Below are 15,130 nucleotides of genomic sequence, written 5' to 3' on the forward strand. Positions count from 1 at the left end.
GGTAGGCTCTGGACCCACCGCGACCCTGAACTGGATAAGGGTTACAGATAATGAATGAATTATATTAGCACTGTGGTCCATTTCATTTAAAATAAGCTTCCAGCACCACTTCCAGTGCCTCACTCTCTCACCAATTTTAAGTTTATAACTAAAAACAAGCTGAATGAATGAATGAATAAATAATGAATTAATTACTGTTACTGTCCATGTTTCTGTGATTTATTTTATTCTCATGTCACTGTCTGTTTACCTTATGCTTTATAAATATATAAGAGGGGGAAATGAAATAATAAGAAAAAATAATTACTATATTTAAAAGCAGTTAAAGTAATAATAACAATAAAACCTTTTAAATATTCTGACACCACTATTAGAAAAGTCATATTTAAAAAAATGACTCGTTATGCAGTAGGGCAGTAAGACAGTAGGGTGCTGCCTTGTGCTGGAGACACGCCCCGCAGGTCTATGTTTGTGGATGACGTATTAAACAGGCGACGTATTAAACAGATTTCCCCATGTGGTCTGTTAGTGAACATGGCCGCTGTCTGCTGTGCAGGAGACTGGCTGCTCACCGTCAGCTCTCAGTGTTTAACAGCAATAAACATCAGAGAAAGCAGGTCAGCTGATCTTTGTTCTGCTCGGGGTTTTGTGTATGAACAGCATGCTGTTTTAGATCCAGCACTCAAGCTAAGACTAGTGCTTACTGATTCAGGCACTGTTATAGATATGAAGGCTTTGCAGAGCTCTGTCTGTGTTTAATATTAAGATCTTGAACTATTTGGCAGTAGCGGTAATAACATGGAAAGGCATGGACAGCTTACGCTCAGGTGACAGTGGCATTTTACGCATGTAAACATTAGGGTAAGAGTGTGTAGGTGAACTGATTTCAAAATAAAAGCCAAAAGTCACAAAGATTTCAAATAAATGCTCTTAAATAATGACATTTCTATTGACCTTATACTAAATTTATTAAAAAGGAATGCTTCACTATTTTTTTAAAATTGAGAATAAAAAATATTTAATGTCCCAGGCCACTTTGACTTTTTTCTGCAAGTTAAAATAATTAAAATGAGCAGATGTTTGTTCCCTTTAGAGGCTATTAGAGGCTCACTTAGAAAACCACTAAGAACTTATTCAGGGGTGTCCAAACTTTGCAAAAGACTGACAAATAAAAAATATTTAGGAGAAATCTGGGTTATGTTTGGTGTTATAGGAGCCTAATTCAGAATGTCATAATATCTTGGTTGAAATGTCAGTTTTCAGGTACCTGACAGTGTTGTAAATTTTGCCAATGCGATGTAGATAATGGCACCTATAAATGACTTTTGGTTCTCTGCTTTTTGTGCTGACACAGACACTCTTTGTGACGTTAGCAGGGGAGCAGCTTGTAGTTCAGTGGCCCCTGAACACAGTGACATTGGGCTATGTGCTAATATGGGATGCTATGTTTGTAACATGCCACTTGTTTGGCTTTAAGTTCCGTTTACTAGCATTTAAGGCACCTACGGTTAGCTGTAGCGTATGGATGTTTAGCACGTACATTTAGCTGCCAAAATAAACATCCAAGTGCTTGTTAAACAGCTACTGGCAGATGTTCCACAATGGAATACATGCCACTGTCACCCGCACGTAAGAAGCTGAAGACATTTCATGTTATTAGTGCCTCTCCTACTTAGGAGATTAATAAAAAACTATCTTTTTATTTTTCTTCCTCATGGAGAGTTGTGTCCATTGGTCTCTGGCTTGACATTTTGAGTCATTGTTGCATCAGTTTGACCTGAAAAGTCTATGATGTTTTTGTCACCCCCCAACAACAGGGAAGCCTTTGTGTTTGACTGTGCCAAAGCGGAGCAGAAACCGAAGGAATCTGAAAACGAGAATAATAAGTAAGTGCTTTTCTTTAAGTGTCATAGTACAGTTCAGTAGTTCTACACCTAACAGCTGCTCAAACGAGCAAGACCTCAAACCTAAACACAGCTGAATTCAGAGCATATTTAATATTACATTTTTAATTTTGTACAGTGATGGAGGAGGTTCTGAGGAGAAGGGGAGTGATCAAATTCTCGCCTGCGCAATGTCGGCATCTGGCAGCTATGCTGCTATAACTGATGACAGCAAACGCCTCATTCTGTTCCGCACACAGCCATCGTGGGCGTGCATCAGTACACGGTATTAACAGCACACACTTATTGTATTGTTTATGGCATTTGGCAATTTATTGCATCTTGTACATAGAGAGGGAGTCTAATGCTGCAGAACCCAAGGCAAACTTATGGTGCTTTTCCACTGCATGGGTCCTGCTCTACACGACTCGACTCGGCTCACTTAAAGCTTGTCGTGTCCACTCGCAGGGCTCCACTGTGAAATGGAGCTGGTGACATCGAAAACCCTGTCTCTAACAGGAACCACTGGCTTTGAAAACCACAACAACGGCGGCGGGAAAGTTAGGTGCTGTTTATTTATTGTGCATCACGTGTTTCAGTTTTTTGGACCCAGTTCTCACAGATCAGTTACTAATTTGTGTCTGCCATCGGCCCAAGGAGCGTTTAAACCTCTCAAACACCTCGAGGTAAAGTTACGAGCTGCTGTTGTGAGTCTGATAAAAATAAACGTGAAAGCTGCTGTAACTTTAGAGATTTTACAAATGGCGGTTTGTGTTGGATTTGATTGAGCTCTGCATTTCCTGGTGATTGACCGGTCTCTGGCCAATCAGAGCTCTGCAGGGTTTACCCCTCAACATCTAGTAATTACTCAGCACGGCTGGAACCCAGAGTGAGCTGGGACTGAAAACTTCAGGGCCAGATTTGGCCGGTGGAAAAGCAAAAGAGCCGAGCCGAGTCGTGTAGGTTCCATTCAGTGGAAAAGCTCTGTTACTGTGTGTATATCACTGCATTCAATGAGTGAGAGATGTGGTGTTTCTGTTCTGCAGGTGGGTTGTGCGGAGGTGTACGTCCCTGGTGTTCAGTCAGGCTGAGGATGAGCTGTTTGTAGCGGACAAGTCTGGTGATGTCTATTCATTTTCTGTTCTGGAGCCACAGAAACAAGGCGAGCTGAAGCTGGGTCACCTCTCTATGCTCCTGGCCATTGTAAGCAGTAATTAAACTCTGTGACTAATTTAAAGCTAGGTACAATGTACCCCAAAAGACAGTTTAGACTGTAAGTTATGACATGAGGTAGATGTCCCATTATCAGATGGAAACCACAGACCTACCTTGAAAAGCACTGGGACCAAGCAGCGTACACAAGACGCAGTATTGGACTCACCAGAGTAACTCATATGTATCTAGTAAAGGGAGACAGCCCTGTATTGTTCAACAGGCCAATCTCAGCTTACGATAAAACATTTAATGTTGGACTGTATTGGTTTTGGCCACAGATCCTAAGCGCAGAGTCCATAACAGAATTATTCAACAATACGAAAGCATCAGCGCTCCTATAAAATCCAGTCAGTAACGAAGATTAAGCAACATATTTGACAAACTTTAACAGACGGCAGCCTCAACGTATCCAAAATAAAACTGTAATAGTAAATCAATTACATCTTGCTACCTTTCTTGCCCTGAATGTGGCCCTAGGGGCAGATATGGTGTTACATACACACTAACTAACCAACATGAGGTAGAGTCGGGCACATCTGCTTGGTTTAATGGAACCTGTGCTTTTTTAGACCTTGTCTCCAGATGATAAGTACATCATCACTGCTGACAGAGATGAGAAGATCAGAGTGAGCCTCCGCAGATCTCCATACAACATTCAGGCATTCTGTCTGGGCCACACAGAGTAAGCACAATAATAATAATAATGATATTAATAATAGAGCTGAGTATGAAATGCTTGGAGCCTGCTGCTGCTTGTTGAGCTTTCTTTACTATACACACACACACACACACACACACACACCACGACCTGTCTCAATCTTCAGTTATTTATATAGCTATCATTTTTCTCTTGCAGGTTTGTCAGTGCTTTGTTGGTCCATCCTGGGCCTCCTGAACGGCTCCTGTCCGGCTCTGGGGTATGAACCTGATCTGTTTTTAACGATACTTCTCAGTCTAAATGACCTCTAGTATGAGTTCTTGAGTTAGTAAACAGTAGTCATAAATGTCTGTTATAAAATTCCCAGTAAGTGTGGCAGTGTTGTGTTTGCAGGACGGCACCCTGAAGCTGTGGGATTATGAGACTGGCCGGAGGTTACAGAGCTTTGACCTGGAGCAGCTCGGAATTCCACAGAGCTCTGATACGGACACTAAAAAAGTAATGATGCAGCAACATTACTGTCATTTCTCTTGATATTATAGTGCAGGGGTGGAGAGTCTTATCCGTTTTACTGAAACCAACTAATTAAAGGAGTGAAATCAGGTGAGCTCCAGCCTGAACAGATTAAAATGCAGCAGCCACACCGACCTTTTGCGGATTAGACTGACCACCCCTGATATAGTGTGTGGTGAAGATGGTATGGGTTTGTGTGCCATCACTGCAATCACAGCCATTTTAAAGTTCTCCATCCTCAACTCTACTTTCTACTGGTTTCTTTTTGAACTCTTGCTGAAGGAATGCTTCTTATTTTCCCCTCAATATTTTCTTTCCCTCAGGAAATATTTAATATTATTATGGGTCTCTGTAGGGCGGGACGATGGTGCAGCAGGTAGTGTCGCAGTCACACAGCTACAGGGACCTGGAGATTGTGGGTTTGAGTCCCGCTCCGGGTGACTGTCTGTGAGGAGTGTAGTGTGTTCTCCCTGTGTCTGCGTGGGTTTCCTCCGGGTGACTGTCTGTGAGGAGTGTGGTTTGTTCTCTCTGTGTCTGCGTGGGTTTCCTCCGGGTGACTGTCTGTGAGGAGTGTGGTTTGTTCTCTCTGTGTCTGCGTGGGTTTCCTCCGGGTGACTGTCTGTGAGGAGTGTGGTGTGTTCTCTCTGTGTCTGCGTGGGTTTCCTCCGGGTGACCGTCTGTGAGGAGTGTGGTGTGTTCTCCCTGTGTCTGCGTGGGTTTCCTTTGGGTGACAGTCTGTGAGGAGTGTGGTGTGTTCTCCCTGTGTCTGTGTGGGTTTCCTCCGGGTGACCGTCTGTGAGGAGTGTGGTGTGTTCTCCCTGTGTCTGCGTGGGTTTCCTCCGGGTGACCGTCTGTGAGGAGTGTGGTGTGTTCTCCCTGTGTCTGCATGGGTTTCCTTTGGGTGACAGTGTGTGAGGAGTGTGGTGTGTTCTCTCTGTGTCTGTGTGGGTTTCCTCTGGGTGACTGTCTGTGAGGAGTGTGGTTTGTTCTCTCTGTGTCTGTGTGGGTTTCCTTCAGGTGACAGTCTGTGAGGAGTGTGGTGTGTTCTCCCTGTGTCTGCGTGGGTTTCCTTTGGGTGACAGTCTGTGAGGAGTGTGGTGTGTTCTCCCTGTGTCTGCATGGGTTTCCTTTGGGTGACAGTGTGTGAGGAGTGTGGTGTGTTCTCTCTGTGTCTGTGTGGGTTTCCTCTGGGTGACTGTCTGTGAGGAGTGTGGTTTGTTCTCTCTGTGTCTGTGTGGGTTTCCTTCAGGTGACAGTCTGTGAGGAGTGTGGTGTGTTCTCCCTGTGTCTGCGTGGGTTTCCTCCGAGTGACTGTGAGGAGTGTGGTGTGTTCTCTCTGTGTCTGCGTGGGTTTCCTTTGGGTGACAGTCTGTGAGGAGTGTGGTGTGTTCTCCCTGTGTCTGCATGGGTTTCCTTTGGGTGACAGTGTGTGAGGAGTGTGGTGTGTTCTCTCTGTGTCTGTGTGGGTTTCCTCTGGGTGACTGTCTGTGAGGAGTGTGGTTTGTTCTCTCTGTGTCTGTGTGGGTTTCCTTCAGGTGACAGTCTGTGAGGAGTGTGGTGTGTTCTCCCTGTGTCTGCGTGGGTTTCCTCCGAGTGACTGTGAGGAGTGTGGTGTGTTCTCTCTGTGTCTGCGTGGGTTTCCTTTGGGTGACAGTCTGTGAGGAGTGTGGTGTGTTCTCCCTGTGTCTGCATGGGTTTCCTCTGGGTGACTGTCTGTGAGGAGTGTGGTTTGTTCTCTCTGTGTCTGTGTGGGTTTCCTTCAGGTGACAGTCTGTGAGGAGTGTGGTGTGTTCTCCCTGTGTCTGCGTGGGTTTCCTCCGAGTGACTGTGAGGAGTGTGGTGTGTTCTCCCTGTGTCTGCGTGGGTTTCCTTTGGGTGACAGTCTGTGAGGAGTGTGGTGTGTTCTCCCTGTGTCTGCATGGGTTTCCTTTGGGTGACAGTGTGTGAGGAGTGTGGTGTGTTCTCTCTGTGTCTGTGTGGGTTTCCTCTGGGTGACTGTCTGTGAGGAGTGTGGTTTGTTCTCTCTGTGTCTGTGTGGGTTTCCTTCAGGTGACAGTCTGTGAGGAGTGTGGTGTGTTCTCCCTGTGTCTGCGTGGGTTTCCTCCGAGTGACTGTGAGGAGTGTGGTGTGTTCTCTCTGTGTCTGCGTGGGTTTCTTCCCACGCTCCAAAAACACACATTGGGAGGTGGATTGGAGAGTCAAAAGTGTCCGTAGGTGTAAGTGTGTGAGTGAATGTGTGAGTGTGTGTTGCCCTGTGAAGGACTGGCGCCCCCTCCAGGGTGTATTCCTGCCTTGCGCCCAATGATTCCAGGTAGGCTCTGGACTCACCGCGACCCTGAACTGGATAAGGGTTACAGACAATGAATGAATGAATGAATGAATGGGTCTCTTTAATTATAACAATTTTTTTCAGTATTCTACTTGATGTTAAGGAATTTTTATAATGCCTTCACTACAGTTTTCTCATGGCGTTCCATATCTTTTTTCCCTTACATTTAGTGAGATGTTCCAAACGTATCTTTTACGCTTCTGGAAATATTTTGTATAGTGTTTTTTTTTCTTAATAATATATCTCCCTTGTTCCTTTTGCTTTTTTTCAGTGTTGTTGTGATCTTGATCTTAATTTTAATTAAATAATCAGTGTCTGAGCACTAAAAATTCAGCACAAATTGATAAATGGTTCATATTTAAATTTTTGTTAAATGTGGCTTGAACATGACTTTACACCTGATGTGTCTTTTATTGTCAGAGATTTGCTGTGAGTCGGATCGTCAGTTCTCCGGAAGGACGGCACATTGCTGTGCAGTGTGAGAGGTGTGTTATTTATTCAGTGGCAAGATAAAGAATCGAAAACACCTGTAACATCAGTATGGACCAATGAATATATGCACTTACCTCTATTTCCTTAAAGGTTTCCGTCCATTCAGTTGTTTGAGATGGGGGTCGAGTCGGAGAGACTCTTGAGACCTACTCAGAAACTGACCCTGCCTCATGCTCCTTGGGACATTACCTTTGACCCTCAAGGTCGACTCTGGGTCTTACTGCAGAATAAAGAGACAAATGTCATCCTCTACACACACATACAGGGGCACTGGGAGGTAAACACACACACACTCACACAAACACACATTTAGATGTAGCTGCTACAGTTGAATTGTTGACATTACTCTTTCTGTATCTGTGTGGAGCAGAGGGATTCAGAAAGTGCTGATCTGGAAAGAGCATCAGGAACAATCCACACGCAGTGGGATGTTTTCAAAGGTGAGGTGTTAATTTGATTTTCAACCTGCTTTTAAATATTTAACAACTTTACAGTCATTACAAAACTCTTAATACGAATATAATCAGCACCTTTCAACATTGTGAACAGTGATGTAACAGGTTTGACGCCAGAGAAACAAGGACTTGGTGTTAATGGCGTTATAGAATTAAATTATTTTCGAAGTAAAAATTCAAACACAAACATATCACCAAAAATCAATTGCCTTAGGAATGAGATTGTTACTGTTTTCTGCAGATTCTCTCGCCATCGGCTCACTCTCCCCGTATCAGTGACACTTTCCCGTTTATGTAGCTTCTCAGAGTCCGTTTGTTTCACGTGTCGTACGTGAAGTCTGTGTTTACCGTTCACCTGAGGTTTCCCATACTCACCGACACATTACCCTCTGGCTCTCTAACCCCTGTAGAGAGCAAAGACTATCACCCAAATGGTCTCCCTGCAGGTACCAAGGCATACGTTTGAAAGGTTATAAACATGCATTGTCTCCAGAACTCCTGTGATTATCAAGCTGCAAGTTCTACAAACCTGGAAAGAAGTGTTTCTCCTTTAACATTCACATAGTTTTAAACAAAATGTATTTTCCTTGGAAGGAAAAGGAAAACAAACAACGCACTGATGGACGTTATACAACGTTATACTTCTGCAAACTAAAAAAACACCTGAACCATCAAAACAAGTTTCAATCGTCTGCATAAAAATGCATCAAAACTAAACCAGCGGCATTTTTTAACAGAAGAAGAAAAAAGTGTTCACTCAAAACTACTAAAATAGTAAAAACAGTAAGAGTTGTATATATTTTACAGCATAAATATGTATCTTTTTGTCTGATGTGAAATGTATGGATATATACTCATATTGTACAGTGCTATAACCTTAGATCATCATTTGAGGTAATCATTTACAATATCGTCCTTTGTTGTTTTATTCTCTCCCTTTCTGACTATTATTTTTCTTCTTTCTACTTCTCTATTTTTCTCTCCAACTCTCTCAGAATCCGTGGGGGTGGAAAGCCGCTTCCAGCATCTCTACAAGGTCAACTTTGACAACATGGCCTCGTACCTGCAGAAAAAACAAGAGAGACTGCAGCAGCAGGGTCAGAAAGAGAGGAAAAAAAGAACCGGAGGAAACAGCCCACAGTCCAATGGTTCAGTGAAAAAGACCAAGGCAGAAAAGAAAAGTGAAGAAGTGCCTCCACACTGCAGCTGAGCCCTGACCCTAACAGAAGAGGACATTCCAGTGGTGGGCTGCTGATTGTTTGTGTGTGTGAGTGCACTCATGTGTGCATTCAGTTCTCTTTCCATTCAGCTGCAATTGTATATGTATTTTTTCTTTGAATATAAAATATAAATTTTTAAAATAAATAAATGTGACTCTGCCCTTGTCTTTGTTCCGTAAGCGAGACGCTGCAGATGACATCATACTGTTTTTGTCTCCGTTTCCTTTTTAAAATGTGTACCTTGTTAAACACTTTCAGCATAAAGTGGAATATTCAACAATGCACAAACAATACTTGTTGTGGATATTGTTTAAACGGTTACAACACAATGCCTTGTCTCTCATAAAATAACAGCATTTCACAGCTGCTGTTAGTGAGTTATAAAGCGCTAATTACAAAATCACATTTTATTCATTCATTCATTCATTCTCTGTAACCCTTATCCAGTTCAGGGTCGCGGTGGGTCCAGAGCCTACCTGGAATCATTGGGCGCAAGGCGGGAATACACCCTGGAGGGGGCGCCAGTCTTTCACAGGGCAACACACACACATTCACACATTCGCTCACCTGCGGACACTTTTGAGTCGCCAATCCACCTACCAGCGTGTGTTTTTGGACTGTGGGAGGAAACCGGAGCACCTGGAGGAAACCCACGCAGACACAGGGAGAACACACCACACTCCTCACAGACAGTCACCCGGAGGAAACCCACGCAGACACAGGGAGAACACACCACACTCCTCACAGACAGTCACCCGGAGGAAACCCACGCAGACACGGAGAACACACCACACTCCTCACAGACAGTCACCCGGAGGAAACCCACGCAGACACAGGGAGAACACACCACACTCCTCACAGACAGTCACCCAAAGGAAACCCACGCAGACACAGGGAGAACACACCACACTCCTCACAGACAGTCACCCAAAGGAAACCCACGCAGACACAGGGAGAACACACCACACTCCTCACAGACAGTCACCCAAAGGAAACCCACGCAGACACAGGGAGAACACACCACACTCCTCACAGACAGTCACCCGGAGGAAACCCACGCAGACACAGGGAGAACACACCACACTCCTCACAGACAGTCACCCGGAGGAAACCCACGCAGACACAGGGGGAACACACCACACTCCTCACAGACTCCTCCAAATGCTCTGAGGATAGGACTGTGGAGCAGTTCAATAATTCAGTAGCTTTGGAAAAAGTTGGACTGGACTTTTCCAACATTAAAAGTAGTCACCAACACAGGTTTATACTTAAAATTTTATTTTTTGTAAAGCACAAAAATGACTACAAATCTGTACATCCGGAATATCTTTAATATATATATATATATAATTATAAAACCAAATAAAAACAAGGCAAATAGATAATAAAACCCAATGACAATGACCTCTGAACACAGTTCATCTTCCCTGAAAAGAGGCTTTGGATTGTCTGGTCAACGCTTCACTCCATTGTCCATCTGCAGAACACCGGACCCTTAGTGGTTTCACAAGACTGTAATTCTAAAACAATATAAAATATATATTTATTACAGCTATAAAATACTTGTACACGCTAAACACATTTATTTCAAAATAAAGTACACTACAGTGAAATCAATCATTTAGAGCAGAACCTTCCTCATTCCTTTTATTTCTGAATAATTATAACATTAGTATAATATCAATATAATTACTAATTTTTCTACATCTTTTTAACAGAAAGTTTGAAGAAGTAGGGACCAACAGAAGTGCTCTGAAATCGCTTGGAATTAAATGTTTATAATTAAAGTATAAACTTGTAGAAATAAAGGTTTTTGTCGTCTTCTGTAAAGATGCCTGTTTGTAGATTTAATTATAAAACATTAACATTAATGAACTAATTTCTGAAGGATATATTTTTCATGGGAAACACAAAGCACACTGACCTCATTTGTTTTTCCCTCCCATGGTGAGATTCTCACTCTTCTTCTTCTGGACCTATTGGCGAAGAGCATGAGAATGAGTAAACGGAGAGAGAGAGCGTGAAAAAACAATGGCCTGGATTTATTTTCACTGCTGATGGCGGACCTCATTCATGGCGTCATCAATCTGTTTTAGTTCCTCATATCTGTCTCTGGATTCTCTGAGTGGCTGGACCATCACCTCCTCAATCTGAGGGAACAGCTGCAACACACACACACACACACACACACACACACACACACAGATTTAATATTTACCCATAATGGGAACAGAAATGGGTTTTTGGAGCAGTGTAGTGAATAATGCCACTGGAATCTACACAGAAGACCTGAAGACTAGGGTTTGATTCCCAACTCTAATTCACCATGAGTGCTTGAACTGATCAGAAAAAAAGGTGTGTACTGAACAGTAGTGAATCTGCAGAGAGGTACACGAAGTCTCTAAAGAAACTGGAAGCTTTGGAAAGATCGCCCTTCATCAGCTGCCTGCAAATTGTTTCTGAGCTTCTAAGAGTGACCTTCTTGGGGTCTCAGAAGCATATGAAACAGTATTAGAGGAGAACTATATCTACTCTGTTCTGTTATATCAGCTAATAGAGCCCTGATTTGGCCACACACTCACTCACTCACACACACACACACACACACACACACACACACACACACAGAGAAAATGTCCAACAGATTTGTGAAAGACATACTTGCCCCAGACGCAGGATTACATCACTCAATGTACCATTTGCATTGAACAGTTAATTCTCAACCACACATTTACACCTGCAATAATTAAAGAGTCTGGACAAAATGTTATTGGTTAAATTAAAAGTGTATATTTTATCAGATAAACAACAAAGGGCACCATTCATTCATTCATTCATTATCTGTAACCCTTATCCAGTTCCGGGTCACAGTGGGTCCAGAGCCTACCTGGAAGCATTGGGCGCAAGGCGGGAATACACCCTGGAGGGGGCGCCAGTCCTTCACAGGGCAACACACACACATTCATTCACACCTATGGACACTTTTGAGTCGCCAATCCACCTACCAACGTGTGTTTTTGGAGCGTGGGAGGAAACCGGAGCACCCGGAGGAAACCCACGCAGACACAGGGAGAACACACCACACTTCTCACAGACAGTCACCCGGAGGAAACCCACGCAGACACAGAGAGAACACACCACACTCCTCACAGACAGTCACTCGGAGGAAACCCACGCAGACACAGGAAGAACACACCACACTCTTCACAGACAGTCACTCGGAGGAAACCCACGCAGACACAGAGAGAACACACCACACTCCTCACAGACAGTCACCTGGAGGAAACCCACACAGACACAGAGAGAACACACCACACTCCTCACAGAGAGTCACCCGGAGGAAACCCACACAGACACAGAGAGAACACACCACACTCCTCACAGACAGTCACTCGGAGGAAACCCACGCAGACACAGGGAGAACACACCACACTCTTCACAGACAGTCACTCGGAGGAAACCCACGCAGACACAGGGAGAACACACCACACTCCTCACAGACAGTCACCCGGAGGAAACCCACGCAGACACAGGGAGAACACACCACACTCCTCACAGACAGTCACCTGGAGGAAACCCACGCAGACACAGGGAGAACACACCACACTCCTCACAGACAGTCACCCGGAGGAAACCCACGCAGACAAAGAGAGAACACACCACACTCCTCACAGACAGTCACTCGGAGGAAACCCACGCAGACACAGAGAGAACACACCACACTCCTCACAGACAGTCACCCGGAGCGGGAATCAAACCCACAACCTCCAGGCCCCTGGAGCTGTGTGACTGCGACACCACCTGCTGCGCCATCTAAATCTTTATTTATAATCTGTGTAGCAGATCACAAACCTCATCACAAACAGTGACTGTGTGAGCAATGTTCTTACCTTCATCACCGTCTCAAACATGGGGATGAGGACGAACTTAATGAAGCCGATCTGAGCTGTGGGCTTAGTGACCTTTTCTCTGTCCATGAACGGAGCCACAGGTAAACCTTCTGCTTTCTCTCTGTCACTCTGTGATGCGCAGATAAGAACAGATTTGAAAATTAGGAAAAATATGATCGCATCAAAACATATTATTTACAATCTCTAATTTTCCACGGCTAACTGATATCTTTGAAAATGGAGAAATGTGGCTGTTACACTCTGAGAACCATTCCTCGTCACTGGTGTGGTACCATCAAGGATACGTTTAATTTAGGGAATGGAATTTTGCCATATGTCACCTGCATGAAATACTCCTCCAGCAGACAATCCACCCAGGGCTCTGCCACCTCCATCGGCCGGACCTCATTAGAGATGTCACAGCACTTTATCAATATCATCTTCAACTTAAAAAAAAAAATAACACAGGAGAGTCAGCATCCAATAATTAAAATATTCATCATCAGCATCTTCAACACTAATAATGGCATTGTTATCTTTTACTGCTGTTACAAATTAATAATAAAAATAATTAGAAGAAACAGAATCACTTTATTGGCCACAGTGCTGCACACACGGGGGTTTGTTCTCCACATTTAACCCAATCCATGCAGTGTAACACACATTTACACACACTAGTGAACACTAGGGGGCAGTGAGCAGTGCCCGGAGAGATGGGCACCCAGGGAGCAGTTGGGGGTTAGGTGCCTTGCTCAAGGGCACTTCAGTCATGACTAATGACCCCCGCTAATAATAATAATAATAATAATTATAATAACAATAATACATCTGCATTGTATTTTATGCAGAAAGATAACAATAATCTTTGTAAATGTGATATAAAAAAGGTTAAATGACCCCGGGAAAATGTCAGCGAACACAGTCAATACTCACACAGGTGACATGCTCCTCATTGTTGAAATCAAAGTTGTCCACCTTCTGTTTAAAGGAGTCAAGGATTTCCCCGTGTCGAGCCATGTCTGTAGCTAGTATTAGCGTGATTGTGCCCTGTCAATGAAGGCACAAAACATACAATTATCACAGAGCATCCAACAATAAAAACACCATTCCACATAATGATCAGGTTTGAGAAAGACACATAAATGACCAAAAGTATCATGTTCTTCAGAAAGAGAAACTGTGCTACTCTTAATTTGTGTGATATAAAGTGCCTCTTAATGTTCATGGGTAGTTACAATCTCTAAAGCAATTCACATAAATGTATGTTTGTAGACCACTTTTCTACACACCTGACGAATCTGTTTGAAGGCCTCGGAATCAAAGTTGCTGAAAATGTTGCAGTCTGGCTGAGAGAAGATCTGAAAGGCCACAGCACAATGGTGGTTTTCCAGTGGAGAAATATCATTATACCTCACTGCCAATTCCGTCCTCGCATTTATCTGATATCTACATGAGTGGGAAACAGCATGAGACAGAGAGAGAGAGAGAGAGAGAGAGAGAGATAGGTTAAAGAGAGTGAAACACAGCAGATTTATACAAACCAGAGACTGAAAATACTGTAATTTGGTCTGTAAGATTAAACATTATTTTGTCTCAGTGTCTAACAAGACTCTTACGTGTTGTTGTATCCAGGATGATCCAGGTCGTGACACACAGCTGCGGTCATTAAAATTAAAATGTCCAACTGTGATAACTTTTCCTGAAGATGAAAACACACACACACACACACACACACACACTCAGAAACACAAAGCTTCCACTTGTTGCCGCTGTTGTGGGTGTGAGTGTGTGTGGAGGATACTTAAGTATTCCACTGATTTCATGAACATTAATTATCCCCCGATAGCTGTCCGCATTACAGATTAAATTAAGATTAAAACTCTCCAAATTATCTTCCATGACATCCAGATCCGCTCTCGGTGACTGTAAGTGAGGAGTGTGGTGTGTTCTCCCTGTGTCTGCATGGGTTTCCTCCAGGTGACTGTCTGTGAGGCGTGTGGGGTGTTCTCTCTGTGTCTGCGTGGGTTTCCTCCGGGTGACTGTCTGTGAGGCGTGTGGTGTGTTCTCTCTGTGTCTGCGTGGGTTTCCTCCGGGTGACTGTCTGTGAGGAGTGTGGTGTGTTCTCCCTGTGTCTGCGTGGGTTTCCTCCGGGTGACTGTCTGTGAGGAGTGTGGTGTGTTCTCTCTGTGTCTGCGTGGGTTTCCTCCGGGTGCTCCGGTTTCCTCCTACGCTCCAAAAACACACGTTGGTAGGTGGATTGGAGACTCTAAAGTGTCTGTAGGTGTGAGCGAATGTGTGAGTGTGTATAGCCTTGTGAAGAACTGGCGCCCCCCTCCAGGGTGTGTTCCTGCCTTGCACCTAGTGATTCCAGGTAGGCTCCGGACCCACTGCAACCCTGAACTGGATAAGGGTCACAGACAATGAATGAATGAATGAATAAAACACCACAATCAAAGATATTTTGTTTTAGAAATT

At 43.9% G+C, this 15,130-nt stretch overlaps 2 protein-coding genes across 4 annotated transcripts in view; one reads left to right on the forward strand and one right to left on the reverse strand.

The window, feature by feature from the left end:
* Positions 1–516: 516 nt before the first annotated feature.
* Positions 517–8,876, forward strand: wdr4 (WD repeat domain 4). Of its 2 annotated transcripts, none has more exons than XM_066641036.1 (11): positions 517–617; positions 1,818–1,886; positions 2,023–2,169; positions 2,930–3,086; positions 3,668–3,780; positions 3,955–4,015; positions 4,150–4,254; positions 7,019–7,083; positions 7,181–7,367; positions 7,458–7,530; positions 8,541–8,876. In XM_066641036.1, the coding sequence occupies exons 1-11, from the start codon at positions 535–537 to the stop codon at positions 8,753–8,755; spliced, it is 1,275 nt and encodes a 424-aa protein (XP_066497133.1). In that variant the 5' UTR covers positions 517–534; the 3' UTR covers positions 8,756–8,876. The 2 variants fall into 2 exon arrangements, with proteins under 2 accessions (XP_066497133.1, XP_066497134.1); XM_066641037.1 differs by having other exon boundaries at positions 7,461–7,530.
* A 1,207-nt stretch (positions 8,877–10,083) lies between these two features.
* The window catches only part of pde9aa (phosphodiesterase 9aa), a 35,185-nt gene continuing 30,138 nt past the window's right edge, over positions 10,084–15,130 (reverse strand). For both annotated transcript variants that reach the window (XM_066686305.1, XM_066686306.1), the window contains 8 exons: positions 14,272–14,354; positions 13,945–14,101; positions 13,589–13,702; positions 12,997–13,101; positions 12,656–12,784; positions 10,832–10,927; positions 10,690–10,741; positions 10,084–10,285 (listed from right to left, as the gene is read on the reverse strand). In XM_066686305.1, coding sequence (XP_066542402.1) covers positions 10,691–10,741; positions 10,832–10,927; positions 12,656–12,784; positions 12,997–13,101; positions 13,589–13,702; positions 13,945–14,101; positions 14,272–14,354 — 735 coding nt within the window. In that variant the 3' untranslated portion in view covers positions 10,084–10,285; position 10,690. The remainder of the gene's footprint in view (positions 10,286–10,689; positions 10,742–10,831; positions 10,928–12,655; positions 12,785–12,996; positions 13,102–13,588; positions 13,703–13,944; positions 14,102–14,271; positions 14,355–15,130) is intronic.

This window comes from Hoplias malabaricus, chromosome 12 (genome assembly GCF_029633855.1).
Source record: "Hoplias malabaricus isolate fHopMal1 chromosome 12, fHopMal1.hap1, whole genome shotgun sequence".
In the NCBI taxonomy this organism is placed as follows: Eukaryota; Metazoa; Chordata; class Actinopteri; order Characiformes; family Erythrinidae; genus Hoplias; species Hoplias malabaricus.

Coding starts and splice junctions, on each gene's coding strand:
- wdr4 (XM_066641036.1), top strand. CDS start 535: ATGGCCGCTGTCTGCTGTGCAGGAGACTGGCTGCTCACCGTCAGCTCT. Junction 2,170..2,929: donor TGGGCGTGCATCAGTACACG/GTATTAACAGCA, acceptor TCTGTTCTGCAG/GTGGGTTGTGCGGAGGTGTA. Junction 7,368..7,457: donor ACATACAGGGGCACTGGGAG/GTAAACACACAC, acceptor ATCTGTGTGGAG/CAGAGGGATTCAGAAAGTGC.